The sequence below is a fragment of the Myotis myotis genome, unplaced genomic scaffold (assembly GCF_014108235.1).
Source record: "Myotis myotis isolate mMyoMyo1 unplaced genomic scaffold, mMyoMyo1.p scaffold_m19_p_16, whole genome shotgun sequence".
Taxonomy (NCBI): domain Eukaryota; kingdom Metazoa; phylum Chordata; class Mammalia; order Chiroptera; family Vespertilionidae; genus Myotis; species Myotis myotis.
Window position 1 is genome coordinate 16,155,652 of NW_023416320.1, and position 23,543 is coordinate 16,179,194.

General features: G+C 35.0%; 1 protein-coding gene across 3 annotated transcripts in view; it reads right to left on the reverse strand.

Moving 5' to 3' along the window:
* The window catches only part of ANGPT1 (angiopoietin 1), a 243,328-nt gene that overhangs the window by 49,153 nt on the left and 170,632 nt on the right, over positions 1–23,543 (reverse strand). For all 3 annotated transcript variants that reach the window (XM_036338066.1, XM_036338064.1, XM_036338065.1), the window contains exons 5-6: positions 10,507–10,628; positions 1,436–1,537 (exon numbers count right to left, since the gene is read on the reverse strand). In XM_036338066.1, the coding sequence (XP_036193959.1) occupies positions 1,436–1,537; positions 10,507–10,628 (224 nt within the window). The remainder of the gene's footprint in view (positions 1–1,435; positions 1,538–10,506; positions 10,629–23,543) is intronic.

A 23,543-nucleotide genomic window follows, 5' to 3' on the forward strand; every position in this document is an offset into this window, starting at 1 on the left:
TAAAGGCATCAAGATTCCAATTTTGTGAAACTCCAAACTTTATTAACCCACATTCAGAGTGTTCAACTAAGTATCTGATAAAAATGTTGTAGAAACAGAGACACCACTTGAGACTTTCCTTTATTTATTAAAACGCTTTATTTACTGTTACTCAACCATCTACGAACCTACTGATGAATAAACTGTGATGTTGACCAACCACAGTTTTTACACATTGTCTATAAGAAAAAACTCAGGGCATTTCTCTTCACCTTTTTCTTTACCTTCTTTCTGAGAGAGGAATTTATAAAAAATGGTCAAGAGAAGAATTATCCAGACTTAGATATAAAAAAATTAAGAATTAGTCCATAAATGAAAATCCCCTTCCATTACTTTGCTTTGACATTCTGTCGATAGATTTTAATACTTAATATTTTAGGCTTTTGGTATGTGATTACTGGATTATGAATTATTTAAACCATCTACTATATTATCTTGGAAAAGTTCATCTTCCAACTTGTTCATTTTCCTCTTAAAATAGAGACAGTATCAACTATAATTCACTATAGGTTTGATATAAAAATTAGAAAAGAATTTATTATAGGGATGGCACATGTTAAGCATTAGAAATGCAAACCTGTGACCATAGTGATGATGATAATGATGCCTGCTGTTATTATGGAGATTCCAATGAACCATGCCTCACAATTTACACTCTTGTGTACTCCTCTCACCTTGAGTGTGGACTAGCCCTGTCATCAACTTTAACCAAAAAAAATAAAGAAAGAAAGAAAGAAAGAAAGAAAGAAAGAAAGAAAGAAAGAAAGAAAGAAAGAAAGAAAGAAAGAAAGAGAGGGAGAGAGGAAGAAAGAAAGAAAAATGTAGTGAATGTGAAAGCATGCTATTTATAGGTCTAATAAACTTTTAAAAAGGCCTGGAAGATTCTAGATTCTATTTTTGTGCTTGAGGGATGCCAACTGCCACATAAAACGTCCACTGACCCTGGATTACGGTACATGGAGAAGTCTAACCCAGTCACTTGGAGGAGCTCTCAGTCAACAGCCAGCAGTAACTTGCCATCCCTGGGGCCATCTAGTAGCCGTCCTGCTCCATAACCCACAGCCCTGCACAATTCCCTTGTCCTGGCTCATGTACCCAGCCTAGGTCTGAGTTCTAGCTTCCCCCACTCTCATTCAACCAGGAACAAATCCAGGCAATACATAACAGTTCACAAAAGAATTTCAGTAACACATTTTTCTTTCTAATGCACACATGGAAACAATTTACTGAAAATGATTTATGAGTGTCTTGTGTTTAATGAAAATAATGTCACTAATTTATCATTTTATTCTTAAATAACTAAAAAACATCTAAAACTACAAGAGTTTATCACATAGTGTAGTAAAGATAACCTCATGATAAAACATCAAAAAACTACTGAATTCTTCCACCTTACCATTTTATATTCTTTCCAACCTCTTTGGAAATCCACACTTCCATCTTCACGATGCTGTATTACAGTCCAACCACCCCCATTAAGATCCATATTGCAAAATACCTGACAGAAAAGGGGGAAATAAAGTCAAGTAAAGAATTAGGTTTGTTTTAAATAAACATGTATCAGATATGTTTTAAAATAGAAATAAGATAGATAGGCCTATAGATAAAAAGAATAAAAATTACTATGTTGAAAAATGTTAATTTAGACATGATTGGTTATTCGTCTTACATTTGAGTTATTTCTCATTAAATTCCATCAAAGACATATTAGTTACTTATAAACAGTTAAATCTGTCACCTGAAAATTGTGTTTCAGACTATTAAAAATGTAAAGATCTTTGTTTTAAATGGCAATAGGTACTTGTGTATGTTCTACTTTTTAAAATATTACTAAAGTTTCCAAAAGTACAGACCATTTTATCACCAAAATGTAAGACTTGAGATTTTTAAATCTTTAGTTAATTGAAATGGCAATATAATCATAATAAAGTTTTAGAAAAACAAATTTTAAAAAATCATTTGTAGTTAGCTATTATATATTTCATTGCATATTAACTTTTATATACTTACATACTACAATAATTATTCTTGATGGTTCAGTGTTACATTAGAGGCAAAAATTTGTCCTTGGCATATGGAGAACACATTATGTGCATGAATTTTCGTCATGAACATTAAGAAGAGAATATGACATACTGTATTCCTTCTGACTGCAACAAGCACTTCTTTCCCACGAGGAAAAGTTATCCGACTCTTACAAAGAGTTATGCTTATTTCAATTATTCTAAATACAATAGTATTTATTTAGAAATTGATTCATTTTCCTCAGAGTCCACCCAAGGAGAGAAGCATATCTGTAATGGGATTATCTTTGGAGAGCAATTACTGTCATTGATGCAGCATGAATGTGGCAGTTTGATTATTCAAGGGCCCGGCAATGGGGAACACCATTTCCCTGTCAATTGACTTCTAAAGCATTTTGGAGGCTGGCTAAAGGTGTAGACATGATGCAACAGCAGCAGGCAGGCTGTGTGGACATAGAGCTAAACTGATTAAGGGAAAACTTCAAGCGTTTTCCCTGAGGCATTAAATGTGGGGCACAGATAGCTAAAGGCTAGGAGAACAATGGCAAAAACTGTCATTCAAAGGACAAATTACCCATGTACTTCTTCAGAGTGAAAGGAACCAAAAGATACATGCCTATTTGTGAGCGTATAAACAGGTAAACTACTCACCGAGGGCTGGCCGGCCCTCTAATTTGACAACAGCCACCCATCAGTATGTCTTCACCAACTCTAGGAACTGACTCACCTCCAAGATTATAAATGTGGAATCCCCCACTCTAGTTCCCCCTAAACTAATTCCTTAACCCTTCTGTACCTATTAATTGTCCTCAACATAGGCTCCATCTAGTCCTTTGTCCTCCTTAATTCTAATCCATTCATTCACTTATTTTTCACTCAACAAGCATTTTTGGCATTGATTCTCTGTTACAAATGGTTGTTAATGATAAAAAAATATGGGTCATATCCTGAAAAATGCCTAAAAGTTTCAGTAGTGACTACTCCTATGGAATTAAGAAGATGCAGGAGTCCACAATTTTCAGCCCTTGTGAACTGCAGAATGATGAAGACAGTGATCTAAATGAGAAATTTAAGGAAGAGAGCTAACATATGAGAAAAGAAAATGATTATGGTTTTAAACATGTAGAGTGTAAAGTAGGATAGCCATCCAAAAGGGGGCGTTATTGATCAGTTAGAGATGATTTATTGAAGGTCTACCAAGGATAGACTATGGATCAGAGAATAAGGGAATAAGAAAGGAATAGCCGTTAACTATAGCATGCTCTTTTTAAGGGTCAGATAACTTAAACTCTTTACATGCATTTTCTAATTTATCTTACAACAACCCTATGATGTAGGAATGATGATTATCCCCATTTTACAGATAAAAACCTAAGGCTTAAGTACTTCAATAATTTACCAATGGTTATTATTAATAATAAGTGCTGGACCCAAGATTTGAACCTCAGGTCTACCTAATTCAAAATGGATTGGGAGTAATATGCTTGAAAATAATAGTTGTAGTTTGAAGGTGGGTTATCTAAAGATGAAAAGAAAAAGTGGAAAGAGTTATGTGTGGGGGAGGGGTAGGCAGGAGGATTCAAGAAAGGGCTTTGTAAAGCAACTGATGGAGATAAAATACATTAATAGCCTTTAAGAGGACAGGGACTTCTTTTTACTTGCTACTTTTACCAGTTCCTAGAGCAGTGCCTAGCCCATAGTGTGTACTAAATGAGTACTTGTTGAATAAATAGAGATGCAAGAAGGAAAAAGAAAAAAGAAAAACTTGATTAATGTAATGCAAAACAAGAAGGGGATGAATTTTGAGTTGGGGAAGTGATCAACTTAATCAAATATTCCAGAGAAGTCAAGACAAAGATTAAGAAAATACACCCTCAAATTTAAAACGAAGGCGCTATTAGTGACTTTGAAGAGAGTGCAGGATTCCTGTGACAATGAAATCCAGATGGCACAGTTTAAAGAGGGAACAGGTGGTGATTCAAGACAAGTGGCCAAGGTGGAACTTTCCTGGTGAAATTTAAGAGTAAGTGATAATGCCAAGAATGTGGTTTGCTGGGGGAAACTGATGGCACCTATTTCTTAATTAAATGTTACCCTGCCTGGACTAGCTAATACAGAATTTTTTTAAATAGATTTTTATATTTTGATGGACATGGATTGCCTGAAATTTTGTCAAACTGTGTTTGCAAACCTATAAAGCTCACTTATATACTCGCGGCTAAGAAAGAACTCCTTTTATAAATATAGAGTGTGTAGAGAAAACTACTCTGTACAGTTTTTATTATATTATCTGTTCTTAAAATTCTATGAAAAGTTTTAGAATCACTCACAAAGTTTAGAATAAGATAACCTTACTTTTAAACGAAGACATCCAGTGACTTAAAAATGCTAAGATGTTTTGAGAACTCTTCTGAGAGAAAAAGCCAGAGCAAGTCAGCTACATGGGAGATGGAAGTTACTCAGGAAGATACTGTTTGGAAGCTGAAGTGCAGAGAAATGAGCGGGTTGGGCACTTACTCTATAATTCTTGCTAGGACTCATAATAACAGACATAACAGGCCCCATTTGTTATTTATGGGCATAATAGAACTGAATGGCACTTTGGTCAGGGGATGGACTGGATTACCTGTGTTCAAATCCCACCTCTACTTTCTCTCTCTTAGATATTTTGCAAGGACTAAATGAGTCAATGTATATAGAGTCTCTAGAATTGAGTTCAGCACACATTAGGTTTTGCGTTGCTCACATATAATATGTATTTATATTATGCACTATACACTCTGTATTATCTCATATATTACAGTACAATTTACTATTTGTATATAACTGCATATAATGAATGTACAAAGCCAAAATGCAGGGTGTCCAAAAAATGTATATACACTTTAATAGCTGATAGCTCAATTTTGAAAATGAAATGTATCTTAATAAACACTGCCTTTAAAATTATTCAAAGTGTATTTACACATTTTTGGGACACCCTATATCTATAAATTCAGTAAACTGTCCTTAAGATTGCGACTACCAGCTTTTTGTTAATAATCCTGGCATTACTGATCTTTGCACATGCTACTTTTTATTATCGTGCATATATTTAAAATGTTGGATTCACTCTAGGAAAAAAAGAAACCGTGCTATTTCTAGTCAGAAGAAAAATAAAAAGCCAATGCTTAATAGATGAAGTAGGTTCAAGAAAAAAGGTGGTTGGTTTCAAAAGATTTGAGACATGAAATGACTTGAGAAGTTCATTTGCCATTATCGTGTGGTCTGCGCTATCTTCCTGTAGACAAGGGCTTCCTACATTTACTATGCTGCTTGCATTTATTGATCATATGACTTGGGCTTAACTCTATCCAAGAAAAGACTGAACTGGCTCCTATCCCAGGCAAGGTCAAAGCTTTCAAGCATTAAATACCTTTTAACATAATACGGAGATTTAAACCCAAACAAAAAGTGGAAATTTGATTCACATAGTTCTTATTTTTTATGCTCCATACAGGTTGGAATGATTAGACTTGTGGATGTTAATTATTTTTCCATAACCTTAAATAAAAAAGGTTCAAAACATTTGTCATAGTCCTTTTCTAAGAAATAGGGAAATTGTGAACTCAGAAATAATTTTTTAATATTTTACAATAAGGAGAGTTATAATTTAATGTTTATTTTAATGAAAGTAAGCTAGGGATAGGGCATTTGGTTTCAGAAACTTATGAAATGAAAGAAAAAAATCTCATTTCCAGCTACTATGCATGGAAGAGAATTCAGAGAGGAAAATAACCACACGCTATTAATAATATCAAAGTAAAAAAAAAAAGTATATATATAATCTAATTCTCATTGTCTATGTACTTGAAAAATTAAGTAGTCCTAGAAAACTGCCTTTGGCTTCCACATTACATTTGAAAATATAACACTTTTCTAACCTTTGCAGACATCCTTTCTTGGCAGGGAATGATGGCAGTCAAAACTGCAATTGCATAAAAATTATCTATACTTGCAATTCTTACTCTGCCTAAAATAGCCCAATTTTATTGATTGGCCCATATCCCATATCATGGATATTTGAACTTTTTGTTTTCTTTTGTTTTTATATAGGTTTGCCTTGAGTTTCTGATCCTTGCTACAACTTCCACAAGAATCACAATGAGCAAAAATTTGCTAAATAAATCCAAAAGTATCACCAAACTTTATATCTACAAAGCACAATCTACTTAGAAGGATGAATTTTCTAAGCACTTTTTATAGAATTGAAAGAATACCCATGATTTATATAAAAATAGAAGAATAAAATGGATTATAGGGTGAAAGGGTGGCTTGTAATCAGAACATAAATCAACTTTACATAATTTTTTATAATAAACTCTTCTAAGTCAGTCATATAGGTTCAAACAGTGCAACTTTAGTCACCACTTAATAAGTAATTATCATACTTGGCCCCTGTTAAGATTGCATAGTCTGCAATTGATTCCTTTGTTACAAAGTCTGTGTTCAATATTTAATAACTATGTGTTCGGGGCAAGTTATTTTCCTAAAATAGAAATAATGGGAGCATCTATTTTGTAGAGTTGTTGAAGAGTAAACATGTGACTACATATGAAGTTCTTAGAATGTGACCTGGCAAAATATTAGCGATTAATACATTTGAACTACTGTGTTAATCAGCTCCTTAATGACATTGGGGGAATTCACACCAGATTTGTTCCTACTAATGCCAAGCTATGTGAATATAATAATGATTTTAAAACAAAATTTTCTACCTACAAAAAAATGCAGCTATATCCAGCTAAAGTATCCATCTCCACATTAAACCATTACTACTTGTGAGAGGATTAATGATCAAAAGGAAACAGATAAAACAAGGGAATGCACACCAAAGTCAAGAAGTTATCAAAGTCTTTCTCCCTTCTGCTCAGTTATCTTCCCCCTCACCATACTCTGCCATTACTTCTATTAAAACTAAATCTGGTAACCGCCCTGACCAGAAGAGGAGTGAATGGCCATGGGGCCATTTCTACAGTGATAAAAATTTGCTTGTTACAGGCTGTACTAATTTCACTGCTAATTTGTTCAGGCTACAATGTTTTCCTAGGCCCAAATCTCAGAAGTTTAATCCAGATATTTAACATTTGTGGATTTAATATTTCAGATTTTATTTATTCAGGAACCCTGAAGCTCCATAATATGCAAAATTCATCACTCCTCAGGGGTGTAAATTTAAATCATGCAATCCTGGTGAAACCAACATAGGAGTCAGCCACTGAACTAATGAACTGGATCCTCCAAGCCACTCCTTTACAGAAATATGAAAAGCACATTTATTCAAGTTAATGAGTTATTATTCAAGTTTATGAGTTTGAGCTGTTCAAGATAATGAGTTAAGATTGGCTATTTTTCCTCCACCCTAAAAGGAGCGTGGCTCTGCAAATGGCCTATGCATCATTTGTATCTCAAAACATTTTGAACTAGAATAGAGTTGTGGTTATACACGAATTAAAGGTCGTGGAATGATCAAAACTGTATTTGTAATGTCTGCACCATGGCCACAAGGCGTATTGGTGATGGAGTGAAAAATATTCTAAAAGTGTGCATGTTAATCTAAAAACTTTAAAACTTATTTTATTTTTATATTCATATATATCATAGAGTCATTAGGAGTCTAAAAGGAGGGTCACAGTATTTTTAGCTAACTGTATTGTCCTAACCAAGCTATGTTACAGCTGAGGCAACAATAATTTCGGGGTCCTTCCAGGTCTTGGGCGGGACACAGAGCATTACGTTAGCTCCACTACTCCACCCCAAGACAGTTTCTGGCCACTTTACATGCTCTGTGTACGGAGCATGTGTGCAGTGTTTACATGCCTGTGTGTGTGTAAAATGAAATGAAGCTTAAGTATGATTTTAAGATATCAGCAAGCACAGTAGAAAGGCTTAATGTCAAAGGATTTAAAAGGTTCCTCCTATATTACAGTGATGGCGAACCTAGGACACGCGTGTCAGAGGTGACACGCGAACTCATTTTTTTGGTTGATTTTTCTTTGTTAAATGGCATTTAAATATATAAAATAAATATCAAAAATGTAAGTCTTTGTTTTACTATGGTTGCAAATATCAAAAAATTTCTATATGTGACACGGCACCAGAGTTAAGTTAGGGTTTTTCAAAATGCTGACACGCTGAGCTCAAAAGGTTTGCCATCACTGTCCTATAAGTTACGCTTTCTCTTTACTCCTAGACTTGCCATTGTAATGTCACAGCTTGTTTTTTAAAAGGCCATGAAGCACTTGATTCAGTGACATCATTCACTGAAGCCCAAAATGAAAAAATAGGTGAAACCAAACTTCTCTGGTAGGTGGCCAGGTAGCAATGTATAGACCTGTGCCTGCCACCTCTTCTCCTTGTGCTTTCTCCCCCACCTCCAGCTATATGCATGGCCTCTTTTTAAGGTAAAATTTTGTCCTAACAAAGGAAAAAAACAAACATTAAGCTAACTTAAACCACTAATCCTTACTGAAATCAGTAGAGAGAGAACACGGGTAGAGACTTTCCACCTTGACAATTGTGTGACATCTGACAAACTGTTTCTAAGATTCATTTCCCTGGACAATCAAAGGAATTTAACAACAGGAAGACTAAATAAGTTAGGCTTACTTATGATGCACTACATAGAAGTGTTAATGTTACCATCAGCTGAACATTTATTCATTTATTCATTTCAGTACATACTTCTTGAGGACCTATGATGTGCCAGAAACTCTGCTGGGTCCCAGGAAATCAAAATAGAAAGGTACATACAGTGGAATACCACTTGGTCATAAAAAGAAGGGAATTTTGTCATTTGCAACAACATGGATGGATCTTGAGGATATGACGTTAATAGAAATAAGTCAGACAGAGAAAGGCAAATGTCTTATGATTTCACTTATTTGTGGAATCTAAAAAATAAAACAAACAAAACTCATAGATATGGAGGACAGATTAGCTGTCAGAGGGAAAGTGGTTTGCAGGATGAGCAAAATGGATGGAAGGGGTCGACCATATGGTGATGAGTAGACATTGCAGTAATAACTTTGTACTATATACAAATATCAAATTATTGGGTTATACACCTGAAACTAATATAACGTTATGTACCAATTGTACTTCCATTAAAAAAAGGAAAAGAAAAGATAAAAGGATTCAAGTCTTGGCCTTGTAGAATTCTGGTATGAGGAGGTCATGTAGGTTTGTTGGAGGGAACCAGGGAAGGCCTTCCAGGAGCATTTGCAGGCGCCCAGAGGAAATAGGGTCAGGGCTGGTTTAGGCGGAAAAGGGAAGAAAGTTGTTCCATCCTTTGAAGAAGCATTGCAGGGGCAGCCTGGCATCTTGGGCTCTAGGGCAGTGGTAGGCAAACTGTGGCTCGCGAGCCACATGCGGCTCTTTGGCCCCTTGAGTGTGGCTCTTCCACAAAATACCGACTTCTGCGCATGGGCCACGAAGTTTCAATCACACTGTACGTGCACGTCCGCACGTGGTATTTTGTGGAAGAGCCAAACTCAAGGGGCCAAAGAGCCGTATGTGGCTCGCGAGCCACAGTTTGCCGGCCACTGCTCTAGGGCATCTAGCTGACACTTTATATTGAAGAGCAGGGCTCTCCTCAAGGGTTTGTAAAACCCTGCTTCAAACAGACTGTCTCTATCACTACACTACAGTATAATTATCTGTGTAATTGTCTGTCTTCGCCACACACTGGGAACTGTTTGTTCTGTATTATGTCCCTAGTCAGTGTATTTGCTAGTATTTGACTGGCAAATGAACAACATACACTTAATATGTATTGAATGAAGGAACGGATTGATGATTTAACGGATAAATAGGGAGAAAGAGTATATAAAAGAGAAATGACAGCAGGAAGATAATGGTTTCTTACTTCAAAGTTTACTTTGGATCCTGTTCAACATACTGATGAATCCTACCCTCCAACCCACTCTTTTAGGTAAATACAAAAAGCAAATCCTTTTGTGTTTAAGATAGAATGTGTTTCTCTCACCCCAGCAGAAACAGTGATTCTGGAAATGTGTCCCTAGCCCCCTCTGCACAGTGTCTGGACTGTGGATGATGTGTGCCATCTGGGTCCTTGGGACTTTTTCCCGGCACTTGAAGTATATATGACTTCAACATGCAATCTGAATAAGGCAAGCATTTATAAGCAATGGGACATTCTAGGAATGAGAAAGAATAAATAAGAAAACTTTGTGTAAAAGAGGGATGGTAGGTGTGGGACTTGGGGGAGGTCTGTACAATAGATTTTCATACTTTATGGACCTGGGAAACAGAGTATTTTTTTGAGAGAAAAGAGCTCAGGCATATATATTTTCAGTTTAACAAGCTCACAAATCAATCTGATTATTCAGCAATTCAACTAGGTTCTGCTTTACATCTCATAAACAAACACTTCTGGTTTTACCTTTTTGGGTTCTGGCATATTATTAATATAAATAGTGTAGATTCCACTTTTATTAAAACCAGCTTGATATACATCTGCACAGTCTCTAAATGGTTCCTCTTTTTTTCCTCCCTTTAGTAAAACTGCAAAAAAAAAAAAAAAGATTGCAATATATGAATAAAAATATCAGTACCATTAGTACCCAAATGGACTTCAAGTATAACTAAGCAAGTCTTCATTTCCTCCAAACAAATGTCAATATTGCATTTAATGAAAACTTTATTATAAAGACAATACTAGATTTTGAGGTGACTTACAAAATTACAAAGCTTAAGAAAAAAACCTGCAGAGCAATTTTCAACTGAATACTTTTTAAATATTTTGCTTAATTTTTTAAATCTTGTTTTTCTCTAAAGGTTCTCCAGAACATCAAGTCAACTGGCATGATTATGTAATACCTCTAATCAGTAACAATTATATCAATATTCCTGCAAAATTTCTAAAAAGTTCTTACCTACATTTCACAGGAAAGTTTTTTAAAGTGCAGAAGCATTTTTTGGAGGACAAAAATGAAGACAACAAATTCAAACATAAAAATACAGTATGGAGACTTAAAACACTAAAAGTAGGCAGGACTGTTCTTTCCATGGCTTTAAAATTGAAGAAGTTCTAGAATTTTTAAATTAAAAAAGACAACTCCCAAAATAATTATATTCAGAAAGTAGAAAAGAATCTCTGACCTAATTTAATTATCTAGAAAGACAAGGAAACTGAACTCTGTTCTTTATTCAATGCCCTATAGTTAAACTATTAGGTAGATAATACACACAAAAATGAAAGTAAGGTTTGAAATTAAATGATATAGGGAAAGAGTTCCAAAAAAGCTGTAAATCCAGTGGAAAATAAATTTAATTGGAGATAGTCTTTACTGAGAACTTTATTTTATTTACTAAGCTTCATCCATTAAGTTCTTATTAATGAGGTCAAGCTATGAAAATTACTCATATTTAATAGTATTTAGCTGTGGATGGTATATTTATAAAATATTTATGATGTAGTATTTCCTAATAAATATATATTATTTTAGTAATTGGTTTCATTAAACCTTTTCTAGAAGATTAATAAGTTTATCATCTTGTTATAATTGTGTTATTTAATAAATATTTGCTTTTAGTCACTGAGTTGCAATCGTCTTTTATAATAAAAATAGAAAAGGTAAACTATGAATCAGTGTTTTTAAATTCTTTGTCAGTCTAAAATACTAGCCTGATTTAAACTTAAGATGCACGATGTTACTAATTTATAGGCAATTAAAAATAAACAGTCTAATCTTGGTAGAAAGGACTATCTCAATATAAATATTTCAAATTTTCAGAAATACTTATATTTCAAGAAAATGAAATATCCATATCAGACATGTTGCCATAACAAAAATTTAGAATTATTTAACAGTATCATGGTTTTTTTCTATAGCTCATGTCTGCACTAATGGTTTTACCTACTTGTATTAATAATTACATTTAAACACCACCATTACAATTGCAATATAAACACAGAATAAGTAATCACAGGATTGCAGGTTCATATGATAATGAAGAAGTATTGTACAGAATATATGCAAGTAGCAACTGAAAAATGAATTCTTACTCAAAAGCCATCTGAAATATCATTGGGCATGTCAATAAATTACATAAAGGTGTTATCATTGTTAAAAACATCAATGCGATTCACTTGTGCTTGCCTATTTTCAGCTATTGGACTGTTATTTTCCACAAAAAAAATGTTTTAAGTTCTAAATGCTTGATTTTCTTTTGTTGAAATGTGGAAATAACCAAATTAGATACAAAAAAAAAAAGACTTGAAAAGAAATACCAACTAAATTTATGATCTCTTAAGAGGATGAACAACACAGGAAGATGTGGTCAACAGAAAATCAATGGCAAACCCATTTTTCTTTTTGGGGTGAAAGATAGTGTAGGTCATTTATCTAAGGAGAAAATACTTCTTCTCATTGCATATACCACTTCCTGCCCTCCCTTAGTTAGTTATCTAGGGAGAGTACATTCCCTTCCCACTCTCCTGCCACCTCCCTCCCCTTTTCTTTTCCTCTTCAGGAAGGTGTGGGTAAAGAGGCTGTTGTGTGGGAAGAGGGAAGCTATTTCATACACATTTTAAATAATCGAGAAAAACTGTTATTATCTTGTTTTTCTGCAAACTAATTATTTACAAATGATGTCCAAACTATGAATGTTATCATAGTTTGAATGTTTACAACTGGAAAAATGGCTTTAGGATTCTACTATAAAAGGTACAAGTAGTACTATGATTATACTAAGGATTCATTGCTATGGCAACATATCTAATACAGATATTTGATTTTCTTGAAATGTAATTTGGTATTTTTGAAAAACTGAAACACTTGCAGTCTTCCCGGAAGAAATAGTCCTTTCCTTCTAAGAAAATTAGATTGCTTGTTTTTAATTAGAGTATTAAAACATTTTAGAGTATTAAAACATTTAAAATCAACTTAAAAGCTTTATTCACAGCTTACTTTTGATATTTGTATTATATACTGTGGTTTGAAAAGGGCTCCTTCTGTAAGAGTAGACTGACCTTCAGAGTTTTTCTTTCTATTTTGATCTATAAAGTGGGGTGGTAATACATATTTCTGAGGCACGAGTATGAATTATGTAACAGAGCCAAGTGATTGAATTACAGTAAGTACTCAAGAAATGTAGTTATTATTGTTGTTATTATGGTATTATAATATTACGGTATTAAAATATTATTAATAATAGCATTACATTATTATTTTCTCTTATGGAAGGATACTAGCAAGCTATGGAAAGCCAGCCAGTCTAGTTAATGGAGTGGTGGATGCTGTTGTTTCCTACCCTCAAATACAAATATTATAGTTGACTAAATGCAAGGCAATTACAATTGACTGGTTACTGGTAGGATTAGAACTGGACTCTACCTGTTAAAGTTGGCTAATTGGTGTATTTTATTCATTGACTACATCAGGTCATACCATCATTGCTTAAGTCTAAAAAACCCCACAAAACCCAGGTAATCTAATCTTGCTGTATACTGTAAGCTTTAACTGAATATTTAACACTTAAGTATTGTTTCAGATGAAATGATATAGGAGGTATATACCAATGTTGATTATAGAGGTTTTAATCCCATAATTTAAATTTGCAAGACTAATTATTTTCTTCGTTAAGTACCAGAGAGTTCTGAAATTCAGTGTTATGATTAGCTATTGTAAGACTGGACACACAACAAACATTTTCAAATATAGAAAGACAAGAACAAATATGAATTCACTGAAGATTACAAGTGTCAGAGTTATGGATAAATTTTTGTAGGATATCTTGAAATTAAAAAAGATGGAAGATGTAAAAAGAAAAAAATAAATAACACAAATGGAGCCACTTTAAAGTGGAGCCGAGCTGCCATCCCAGAGGAACTGCCTTGCAAGTCTTACTTCTCCAACCTTTGGAATGTTAAAACAGGGCAAAATAACCTGTGGACTGGGCCTACAGTAACAGTGTGCCCCAAACACCTGTTTGTAAAGATACCAGGAAGTCAGATACTACGACTACTGGACTGATGGCTACCCAGGCTGAAAATTAAAAACACTGGTTAGAATTAGCATCACTATGTTAGCTTATCTGCACGAATAGAAAGGCCTTCCTTCTAATTCCCCTTCCCCTTCTCATAAATTCTCTTTGTTTTGTCTTCTAATCAGAACACTGCTGGGTTTCTACCTGAACCAATGCTTCCCAAAGAGCTGTTCTTTCTTGATTTCAAATAAATGCTTGTTGCCTCTCACTTTGGCCTTTTACTTTGAGGTTAACAAAGAATGTCTGGAGGAATGCATGGTAATGACAAAAGGTAGATAGGGGAAACCTAATGGAAGAGGATGAAAGAAGCACCAACTGGACAGAACTGGGGAGAGTGATCTGGAGACCCGATAGAAGTGTTCAGCTATCTGTCAATGTGGTTAGACTTCTTTGTAATAATAAACCGGCTTAAAAGCAGGCATTAAAAAATAGATCTTTGAGCAAGGCCTGCAGACTGAAGGGTCCCGGGTTTGATTCTGGTCAAGGGCACATGCCCAGGTTGCAGGCTAGATCCCAGTAGGGGGCGTGCAAGAGGCAGCTAATCAACGATTCTCTGTTATCATTGATGTTTCTCTCTCTTCCTCTCCCTTCCTGTCTGAAATCAATAAAAATATATTTTTAAAAAATAGATCTTTGCATCTAAAAGTTCCTTCTTTGACCACATACTCTTATCGTTTCCTCTCCCATTCTTTAATGCTTCATGACTTTGTCTTTTCTCTAAGTGGAGTCTAGATCCCATCATTACTACCAGTCCCTTCCTAGCCTCCATTTTCTTTTTTCCTAACTTTGATCTCAGCTTTAGAAAGTAAACAACAGTTGAGAAGAGATAACATCTGAACGAATAAGGCATGTAGAAGAGCATATCTGAACGACATTTCAAGTGCCTGGTGTGCCAATTCAAAGACTTTACCTATACCACTATCAGCAAGTAAAATCATTCTTTTCATTTAGTCTTATCTGAACAATAAAAATGTTCACGATCTAAAGACACAAACAGGTGCATGTCTGTCTTTCACCAGCCAACATTCAGCCAATATGCAACCGGAGACCCTGACTCCAGCAGCTATTGACTTTATCAGGCTCTTCCTTTCGTTTGTCCAAACAGTTTCAATCCAGATGGCATATCTGCCACCAGGCTGACTTCAGGAAAGAACCATGAAAGTTGAGGCAGAGGGTCACTTCAATTCAGATGAACCCTCAAGAGAAAACTTCCTGGAATGTAGAATTGATAGTTATGAGTCTCAGCAGACCTAGTAGAGAACACAGATGGCGATTAGCCTTGCTATCAGAGACAATGTAAAAAGCCAAAGCTCTTGAATCCTACTCATTTCCCAATAAGCTGCTATAAAGAAATTGATTCTTCAAGCATTCCTTTTAAATCTTAGAAGTGGCTCATCATTCATATTTCTCCAGTATTTAGCAAACATCAGAGTGAATGTGGATCAAGTTGCTGGTTTAAGGATAATAATCTTTGTAGTACTTTTTGGCCATCATCATCAAGGAGATTGTAATACTAGGAATTGCCATAAATCTGTGATTTTCAATAGGACAGGTCACTGAAGTTCACTGAGCATATGGCTGAAAAAACCCCGGCATATCTGACAATATGAAAACAATCAAATGATTCATTAGATTCTGTAAACTTGAGACAGGTGTGCAGGCATTTCATGGAAAGCCCACTTAAAGACACTTCCTAGAATCTTAATTTGTTTGAAAGGACTTTTAGAAGTGGAAGAAGGTAATCCCTTATACTTCAAGGCTGTGGGACGATTAAAGGAAGGTTTGCAGGCAATATTCAATATTTCAATATTTTGTGAACATGTGTTAAGGTGAGAGAGACTTAGCAATGATTTAATGAATACATAGTACATATATGCGTAGCAACACACATACATAAAACCTTTATGATTCTAAATTAAAAATTTCAAAGTTGATATTTTATCTCATATAAAACACTCAAAGATCATTTACTCGCTGCATTACTATTTTAATTTTTTTATAAAAAAAGGGCTGTTTACTCTCATTTAAATTACTTATGTGTAACTATTTTGTGGACAATCTGTCAGCTCTTAATTACCCATCATCTCCTTGGTGGAGCTATGAGCATGAGCTTAATAAAATCAACTAGAATTAACTGAACACTAATTATGTATGCTCAACTCTGATTTCATGTGCTAAGTATGTTTCATATGCTTCATTTCGTTTAATCCTTATGAACACTTTTGAGGTAGGTTTGTAAATACATTGCTTTATAAACAAGGAAACTGGGGCTCAGAGATACTACCTAACTTCACAAATACTCGTAAGGAACTCTTTAACTATGAAGCTGAGAATCTTAACTACTTCTTACTCACTTCTGGACTAAAGTCAAACTCAGATCTTCAGTGAGACATCTGTCACAGAGTCCCCAGTGATACTTATCTCCACTGACAATGTCACACCCAGGGTCTTGGGTGAATTAGGACAGGTCTCAATTCTGAATGATTACAGGCTCTTGACATGGAAGCAGGCAATATGGGAGGAGTGACAGGAGGCAGATATGACAAAGAAGAAGATACTAGTAAATGTTGAAATGAGAGTAGAAGAGAGCCACATGTAGCAGAATTATCTGAGAGAGGGGAACTCTCAGCAGAAATGTAAAACAGAACTTCAAAAGCTAACAGAGGGTTATAAAGTAAAAGGTCCTTGAGAAGCCATACCGGATTTCATCAAGTCTATTCCTTGCAAGTTATGCCAACCAGGATTTAATAATTTCTATATATTATTTTCACAAGGCTAGTTATTTGATTTCCCAGCCTCTGGACTATTAGTTAGAAGTACAAATTTAGGAGAAGGGCTGGTGTGGGGAGGAGAGAGTAGGCATGTGTGTGTGCATCTGTGAGTGTGTGTTGGTGTTCACCTGCTAGAATCAGGCATGAAAACAAAAAACAATTCATAGTAAAAGCTTTTTTGTATGCTTTAAAAGTAAGCAAAAATAAGAAAGGATAATAGTTTGGGACAGATTATATACTTTTCCAAAGGCATCATGGTATTATGATACATATTGATTCATGCTGATGATAATGAATTTTAAAAATTGTAAAGTTTTAATTTTATTCAATCTTCTCTTCTTGGAGGAAAAAGTGAAGAGAGAATAAAAGCAATGCAAAAAAATTTACCATCACAATGTTTTTAAATTTTCTTAAAATTTTACTGCTTAAAAAGATACAGTGTAATTATATGGACAATAAATTAATCATTATGTATAATACATAAATATGTATAAGTATATACATATATATCATAATATTGAGTCATATGCATAAGGTACATAAACTGTTAAATCTATGTGGACATGCAAACCACCCTATGGCAGACATAGGTGGATTATTAATATAATGATACCTTTTTTATTGTAGAATAATGAAACAGCAAGTAACTCTATATATACTTTAGTTTGATTAGTGTATTTAAATAAATTTTCTAATGCTTCTCTAATGTGAAATTACACATACATATAACTGAACGTGTATTCAATGTGCATTACATTTAAAGCAACTAGTATTTTTTTAAAAATGACTGACAGCTGAAAATGGATTTTCAGGCAACCTTTGTTTAATCCAGTAATCATTCATTTTTCACAAAATATATTTCCATGTTTTCCCTTTGGGCATCCAGATGGGCAGTTAGGAGTGCTACATGACCTTGCCATTTGTTCAGAAGGTCATTTCAGGTTTTTCATGTGTGTTAATTTCTCATGTAATGTTTTTTAGCATGATTGGAATATACTGATTTTTAACAAAAGATTTCCTATGCATGTGGGAAAGCTTAAAACATAATAAGACATGTTTTGTGCCTTATTATGAGACAAATTGATTTCAGCAAGAGCCATTAAAAATGGAATGAAAGTCCTTGGGCAATGCTGTAAATGTAGAAAGTAGTTGCCAAATGCTTTTGAAAACTGACACACACATACACAAAAACCTTCACTTTGAAGTTTTAAATAAATAAAGGCTGACTGTCACCATAGGTATGGAACTTTGTTTCCTTTTCTTGTGGTGAAATATACTTGAAGAACAGTTCTTAACTACTAGCTGGGGTTCTATGTGGAGTCCTGCTCTGAACTTAGGGTGTCCTCTGTCACTCTGAGTGATACAAAACCACAAGAAGATATGGAATGGTTGATAAAAGTTATAAACTGTGCATGTTTGTTCAGGCCACCAGGAAAATTCCCAAGATGTGTGGCACTATTCTGCTAAGCAACCTGGCAGAAGTGCTGGGACTGGAATGCAGAGGTCTTGAGTCCTGTTCCTTCTAGACCAGTGGTTCCCAAACTTATCTGGCCTACCGCCCCCTTTCCAGAAAAAATATTACTCAGCGCCCCCTGGAAATTAATTTTTTTAAAATTTTAATAGCAATTAAACGGAAAGATATATGTATTAATGTTTCTACCTTTTTCGTAAAATATAGTAAAGAAAGGTGTAAATTAGAAACATTGAAGTTTGAAATTATGAAACTATTTATTGAACTCAGAATAGAAAGGCAATACAAAAAAAGTTAAAACAAATGCACTTGTGGCCATCACCGCCCCCCTGGATCGCTGCAGGGCCCACCAGGGGGCGGTAGCGCCCACTTTGGGAATCACTGTTCTAGACCATTGTGCCCTGCCCTCCAGGTGACATATGCCATAGCTGTTCTGAGACACTGGTGAGGAGGCCACCTCAGACTAAGTGCTAGTTTTAGGGACATGGGCTGCATTAATTACGATGGAGTTTGATTTATTTGTGCATTTGTAAGTGTGTACATGAGGCCAAAACAACTGGTAACACCTTGTATGAGAACCAAATCTCCACTTAAAATCCACGGTTCAAAAGGAAATCACGCTGGTTGTGAAAACAGAATGTTCAGACCTAAAATAATGATGAGTACATGAAAGGACACAATAAAAGTAAAAGAGATTTGACTGAATTGGTATCACATTTAATAATGTATCTTCAACATAAACTCATTGAAAAGGTAGGTTATTCTTGGTGGGTCACATGTTAACGTGATTTGTTACTGAAGTTGGTCCCACTCAGAATGTGAATACCCAACCAATAGTAGGAAGAAATTACAGTGTTAGAATTAGTTATAATGCTGGCATCTTAAAAATAAATGATGAACTTCCATGGGAAGCTAAAAACGTTTTTAATCAATAGTTTTAAATGTTCTTTGCTACTGACTTTAGAAAAACCTTATGTTAAAAAGCAACATCTTATTTTTATGTAAGGCTATGAAAGCGTAAGAGAAGAAGGCATGGAGTTTGCTCACAGTAATGTTGGAACATCAAGGCAACACTCTCTTTTTGTGGCCTTTCACCCTGGTAGCTGCCAGGCCCAGCTGGAACCAGGAGATATCCCTTTTCAGATAGTCTAGTTTCTGAAGCTGAAACTCTAATTCCAAAAGTGAATTAACCACAAAATTTCAAATCTCCCCCAAAAGATGTGGTTTAGAAATAGTTCATGGGAAAGGTCAAGGACTATATTATTTTTTATTTTGTTATCATTAGTTTGGCTATTCACTATTCACACAATTTTTTTTCTACAGAAATTGCAACTTTTTGAAAGACAGATAACATGCTCCATCAAAAAAAGGAGAAATATACCACTTCCAAAAATAAACAGTCACTTTCCCCTTAAGCCATTGGGTTTTATGAAAGGAAGTGCTAGAAAGTGTGGTTCATTTTAAGGAAACTGTAAATGTTTAACATATAATTTTCTGTCAAGATAAAGCATTTCCCTCATTAAATGGGAACAAGTGCTCACTGTTGTGTTCAGCAGATGACTTCCTATATTTTTCTTTCTCTTTCTACCTAATGTTAAATAGTGCATTACATGCAGTGAACGAAAAACCAAATATTTTACTCAGTCAACGAAATGATCTTTTCTATTTTTATCAATGTTTATATGAGTGACAGTCAAAAACTTTTAATTTCCTCCCATCGCTTGTGATGTTTTTAGTTATTCTTAACTCAAGGGACTTACAAGAGGAGTTCAAACTATCTTATCCATTGACTGAATGATTTACTTCACAAAATCAATAGACACTGCACAGGAGGTAAATTCCTTTCAGATGGTAGAATTATTCTGAGAACAGAGCCAAATGTCTCCTCAGCACTGGGAAGGAAGCAAATGCCTCATTTACCCTTTTCAGAAGTCCAGAGGACCGAAAATAATGATCAAACGTTCCATACCACTGCAATCGGCCTCCGGGAAAGACACTAAAACCACATAATTTGGATCACTTAACTATTTGTAGTATCAGTCACCATGTCTTTCAGATGATGTGAAAGAAGTCTTTAAAATGAACTCCATGAGAAGCTCCTTATGATTTAAATTTGAACTTCCTACTAGAGGGCATGAAGTATAAAAACATGCTCATGTCTCAGCATTTATTTTTAAGTTTTTTTTAATCCTCTCTACCTTGTGTGCATTCCTAGCCAAAACTGTTATCTGTCCTTTGGCATTCAAGTTTCTGGGTTGTGGGTAGACAACATTTCCTGTTTTTCTTCCTCTTACTCATTCTAGTCTTTGACCTACGCCATTGAGCATACACTACAACCAAATTCTCCCTAGAGAAGGTCATCCACTTCCAAAATTCAGTTCTCAGTCTGTTTTATTTTTAATTGACTTTCTGCTTATTTGTAGTTAAGTAGATCTTTTATAACAACATTTTCTACCTGCCATATCACTGCTCACTACTAGTTTTTCTCTGATTCTGTTTTCTTTTTGATCTGTTTTTATCTGTCCCTGAAAGAACTCCCAATTTTCTGTCTTTGGCTTTACATTATTATTATCATCTGAAATTGTACATAAATTTGTGTGGATACTTGCACTAGGTAGGGAAGAAAGGTAGGCTAGTTTTCATCAGATTCTGAAATGGATCTATAAACCCCCAGCTGGTTGAGTCATTGCTTTACACACACTTCAATGACTTCATTTGCTGCATGGCTTTACCACCTGTCTTCTCTGAGGACACACCTATCTATAGATGGCCATCCAGATTGCTCTTCTGAATTTCAAATTCTGATTCCTCTACCTTTACAGATTTTAATTGTCCCACAGTTACCTCAGTCAATGTGCTCAAACTAAACTCATTACCTTTCCCCCTTAAACTTGTTGCTTTTCACACATTGCTGATTTTAAGGATGTCATCAACATCCCCTCAGCTACTCAAACCCAAAACTTGGAAGTTATGTTTAATTCTACTTCTGATAAGTCATTATTTCTTATTGATTCTAATTCTTCTTTGTTCACAAATTCCCCTCCCACTTGCCTTTCCATTTGCCTCTATTTGCTACTGACCTTATTATTTCTCTCCTAGGAGACCCTTTTGAGAATCTGATGAAAACTACCAACTCTACCTTTCCTCCCCATCTGAGCTCTGCACATACACTGCCTTCTTCATTTTGAAAACGTAGTCATTATCTCCCCATGAAAGCCACTCTGCCTATGTTTGAATCGTGGATCAATCTTTTCCAGCCATGTACCCTCACACAAACTGCTCAAGTTCTCTGTCAAATTTATAAAATTGGACCAACCACAGATCAGTAATTTCCTCATACTGTTGGTGTGAGACCAACTAAATTAATACAAAGCTTAAGCAATGCCTGAATCATAACAAACATTTAACAAAATCTGCAAGAAGACTCTAGAGAGGTGAGAGTGTGCCCTCGGTCCTTCTGTCTCTGCCATAATTTTATTGTTCTTCCTGTATGTTTTGCTAGTGCCCTGGCATCCTGACCTCACCTCTAGGAAACAGTTACAGAGAATATAACTGTTTACCTATCTTTCTCCCCTCCCAACTCTAGTTTCCCTGTAACTAAAGACTGAATTACATCTTTCCTCTCTTCCTAGTATTCTGAACAGTATCTGGTATATTGTAGGAACTCAGCAAATATTTGTGAAATAAAAATGGATGAACACCCTTATTCCCAGAAGGAAATCTGAAACACAATATTCATTGCATAACTATTTTTTGAATGAATGGATAAATTTATGAATCATATCTTGGTATAGCAGGAGTATGCTCCAAACTGATTTGGACAGTAAGATAATTATTGCACATAATTTTATGATGGAGCCTAAATACCATTTTCTTTTAAAAAATTTTCCTTCCATTTTTATGCTTTGCTAGTAATTAAGTTCATGATCACACAATATGATGTTTCCCTTGTGTGTGTTCAGCATATGTGATGATATTTTAATCACCTATGTACATAGATGACTGGTGAATGTTTGATAGTCATTATCTTCCCCCAAAGAAGTCCAAACCTCGTTTCCATGTCATTATCAGTGTGAACTATTTAATTCCCACATTAACTGTGAATTGCCAAAAGCATGAAGCAATCAGTAAGCATTGACGCTATGGTAACATTGAGGGCAATAGACAATATTTCTTTAATGGGTAATGTTCCTAAGAATAAATGTGAGCAAATGTTGGCAGTCAAAGGTTAGACAGAAATAAATGTGTTACCCGAAGTCTTGCAAAGCGGATGCAATTCAGTCTGAAATGACTGTTTGCCTAAGACACCACTATTGTCTGTTTGAAACAAGAAAAAGAAAGTTTGGTGAATTATTTCAGAAAAAGTGTATATTAACTGTACTTAGCTTAAATGTATCCCATGATAAAGATGTTTTGGTAGGAGAAATTCTATTAAACTAAACAAAAATACTCCCTATACACAAAGATAGATTTATAGTTCCTGGTCCGAACACATATACAGAGAAAGGATAAACTTCTAGTCAACACTTCTAGGCATGCTTTTATCATATGACTTTAGTGAGTTATAAGCATTTCAGCAAGCATAAAAATAAAAACAATTACAATTTTTTTGAGCATTTACAGTCTTACATGGCTTAACAACAGGAATACATTCTGTAAAATGCATCTCCCGGAGATTTTATGAATGTGTGAACATCACAGAGTGCAATTATACAAACCAAGATGGGATAGCCTACTACACACGCAAGCTAGATGGTATAGCCTATTGCTCCCAGGCTATAGACCTGGACAGCATGTTCTTGTATTGAACACAGTAGGCAATTGTAACACAATGGTGAGTATTCCTGTATCTAAACATATCTGAGCATAGAAAAGGTACAGTAAAAATATGGTATAGAAGCTTTAAAATGGTACACTTGTTCAGGGCACTTACCATGAATGGAGTGCGTATGACTGGAAGGTGCTCTGGTGAGTCAGTGAGTGGTGAGTGAATGTGAAGGCCTCGGACATTACGATACTCTGCTGTGGACTTTATAAACTGTGTACACTTAGGCTGCACTTAATTTATAAAAGAATGCTTTTCATTCTTCAGTAAGAAGCTAACCTTAGCTTGCTATAACTTTTTTACTTTATAAACTTTTGATTTTTTCTTAACTTTTCAACTCATGTGGTAACACTGAGCTGAAA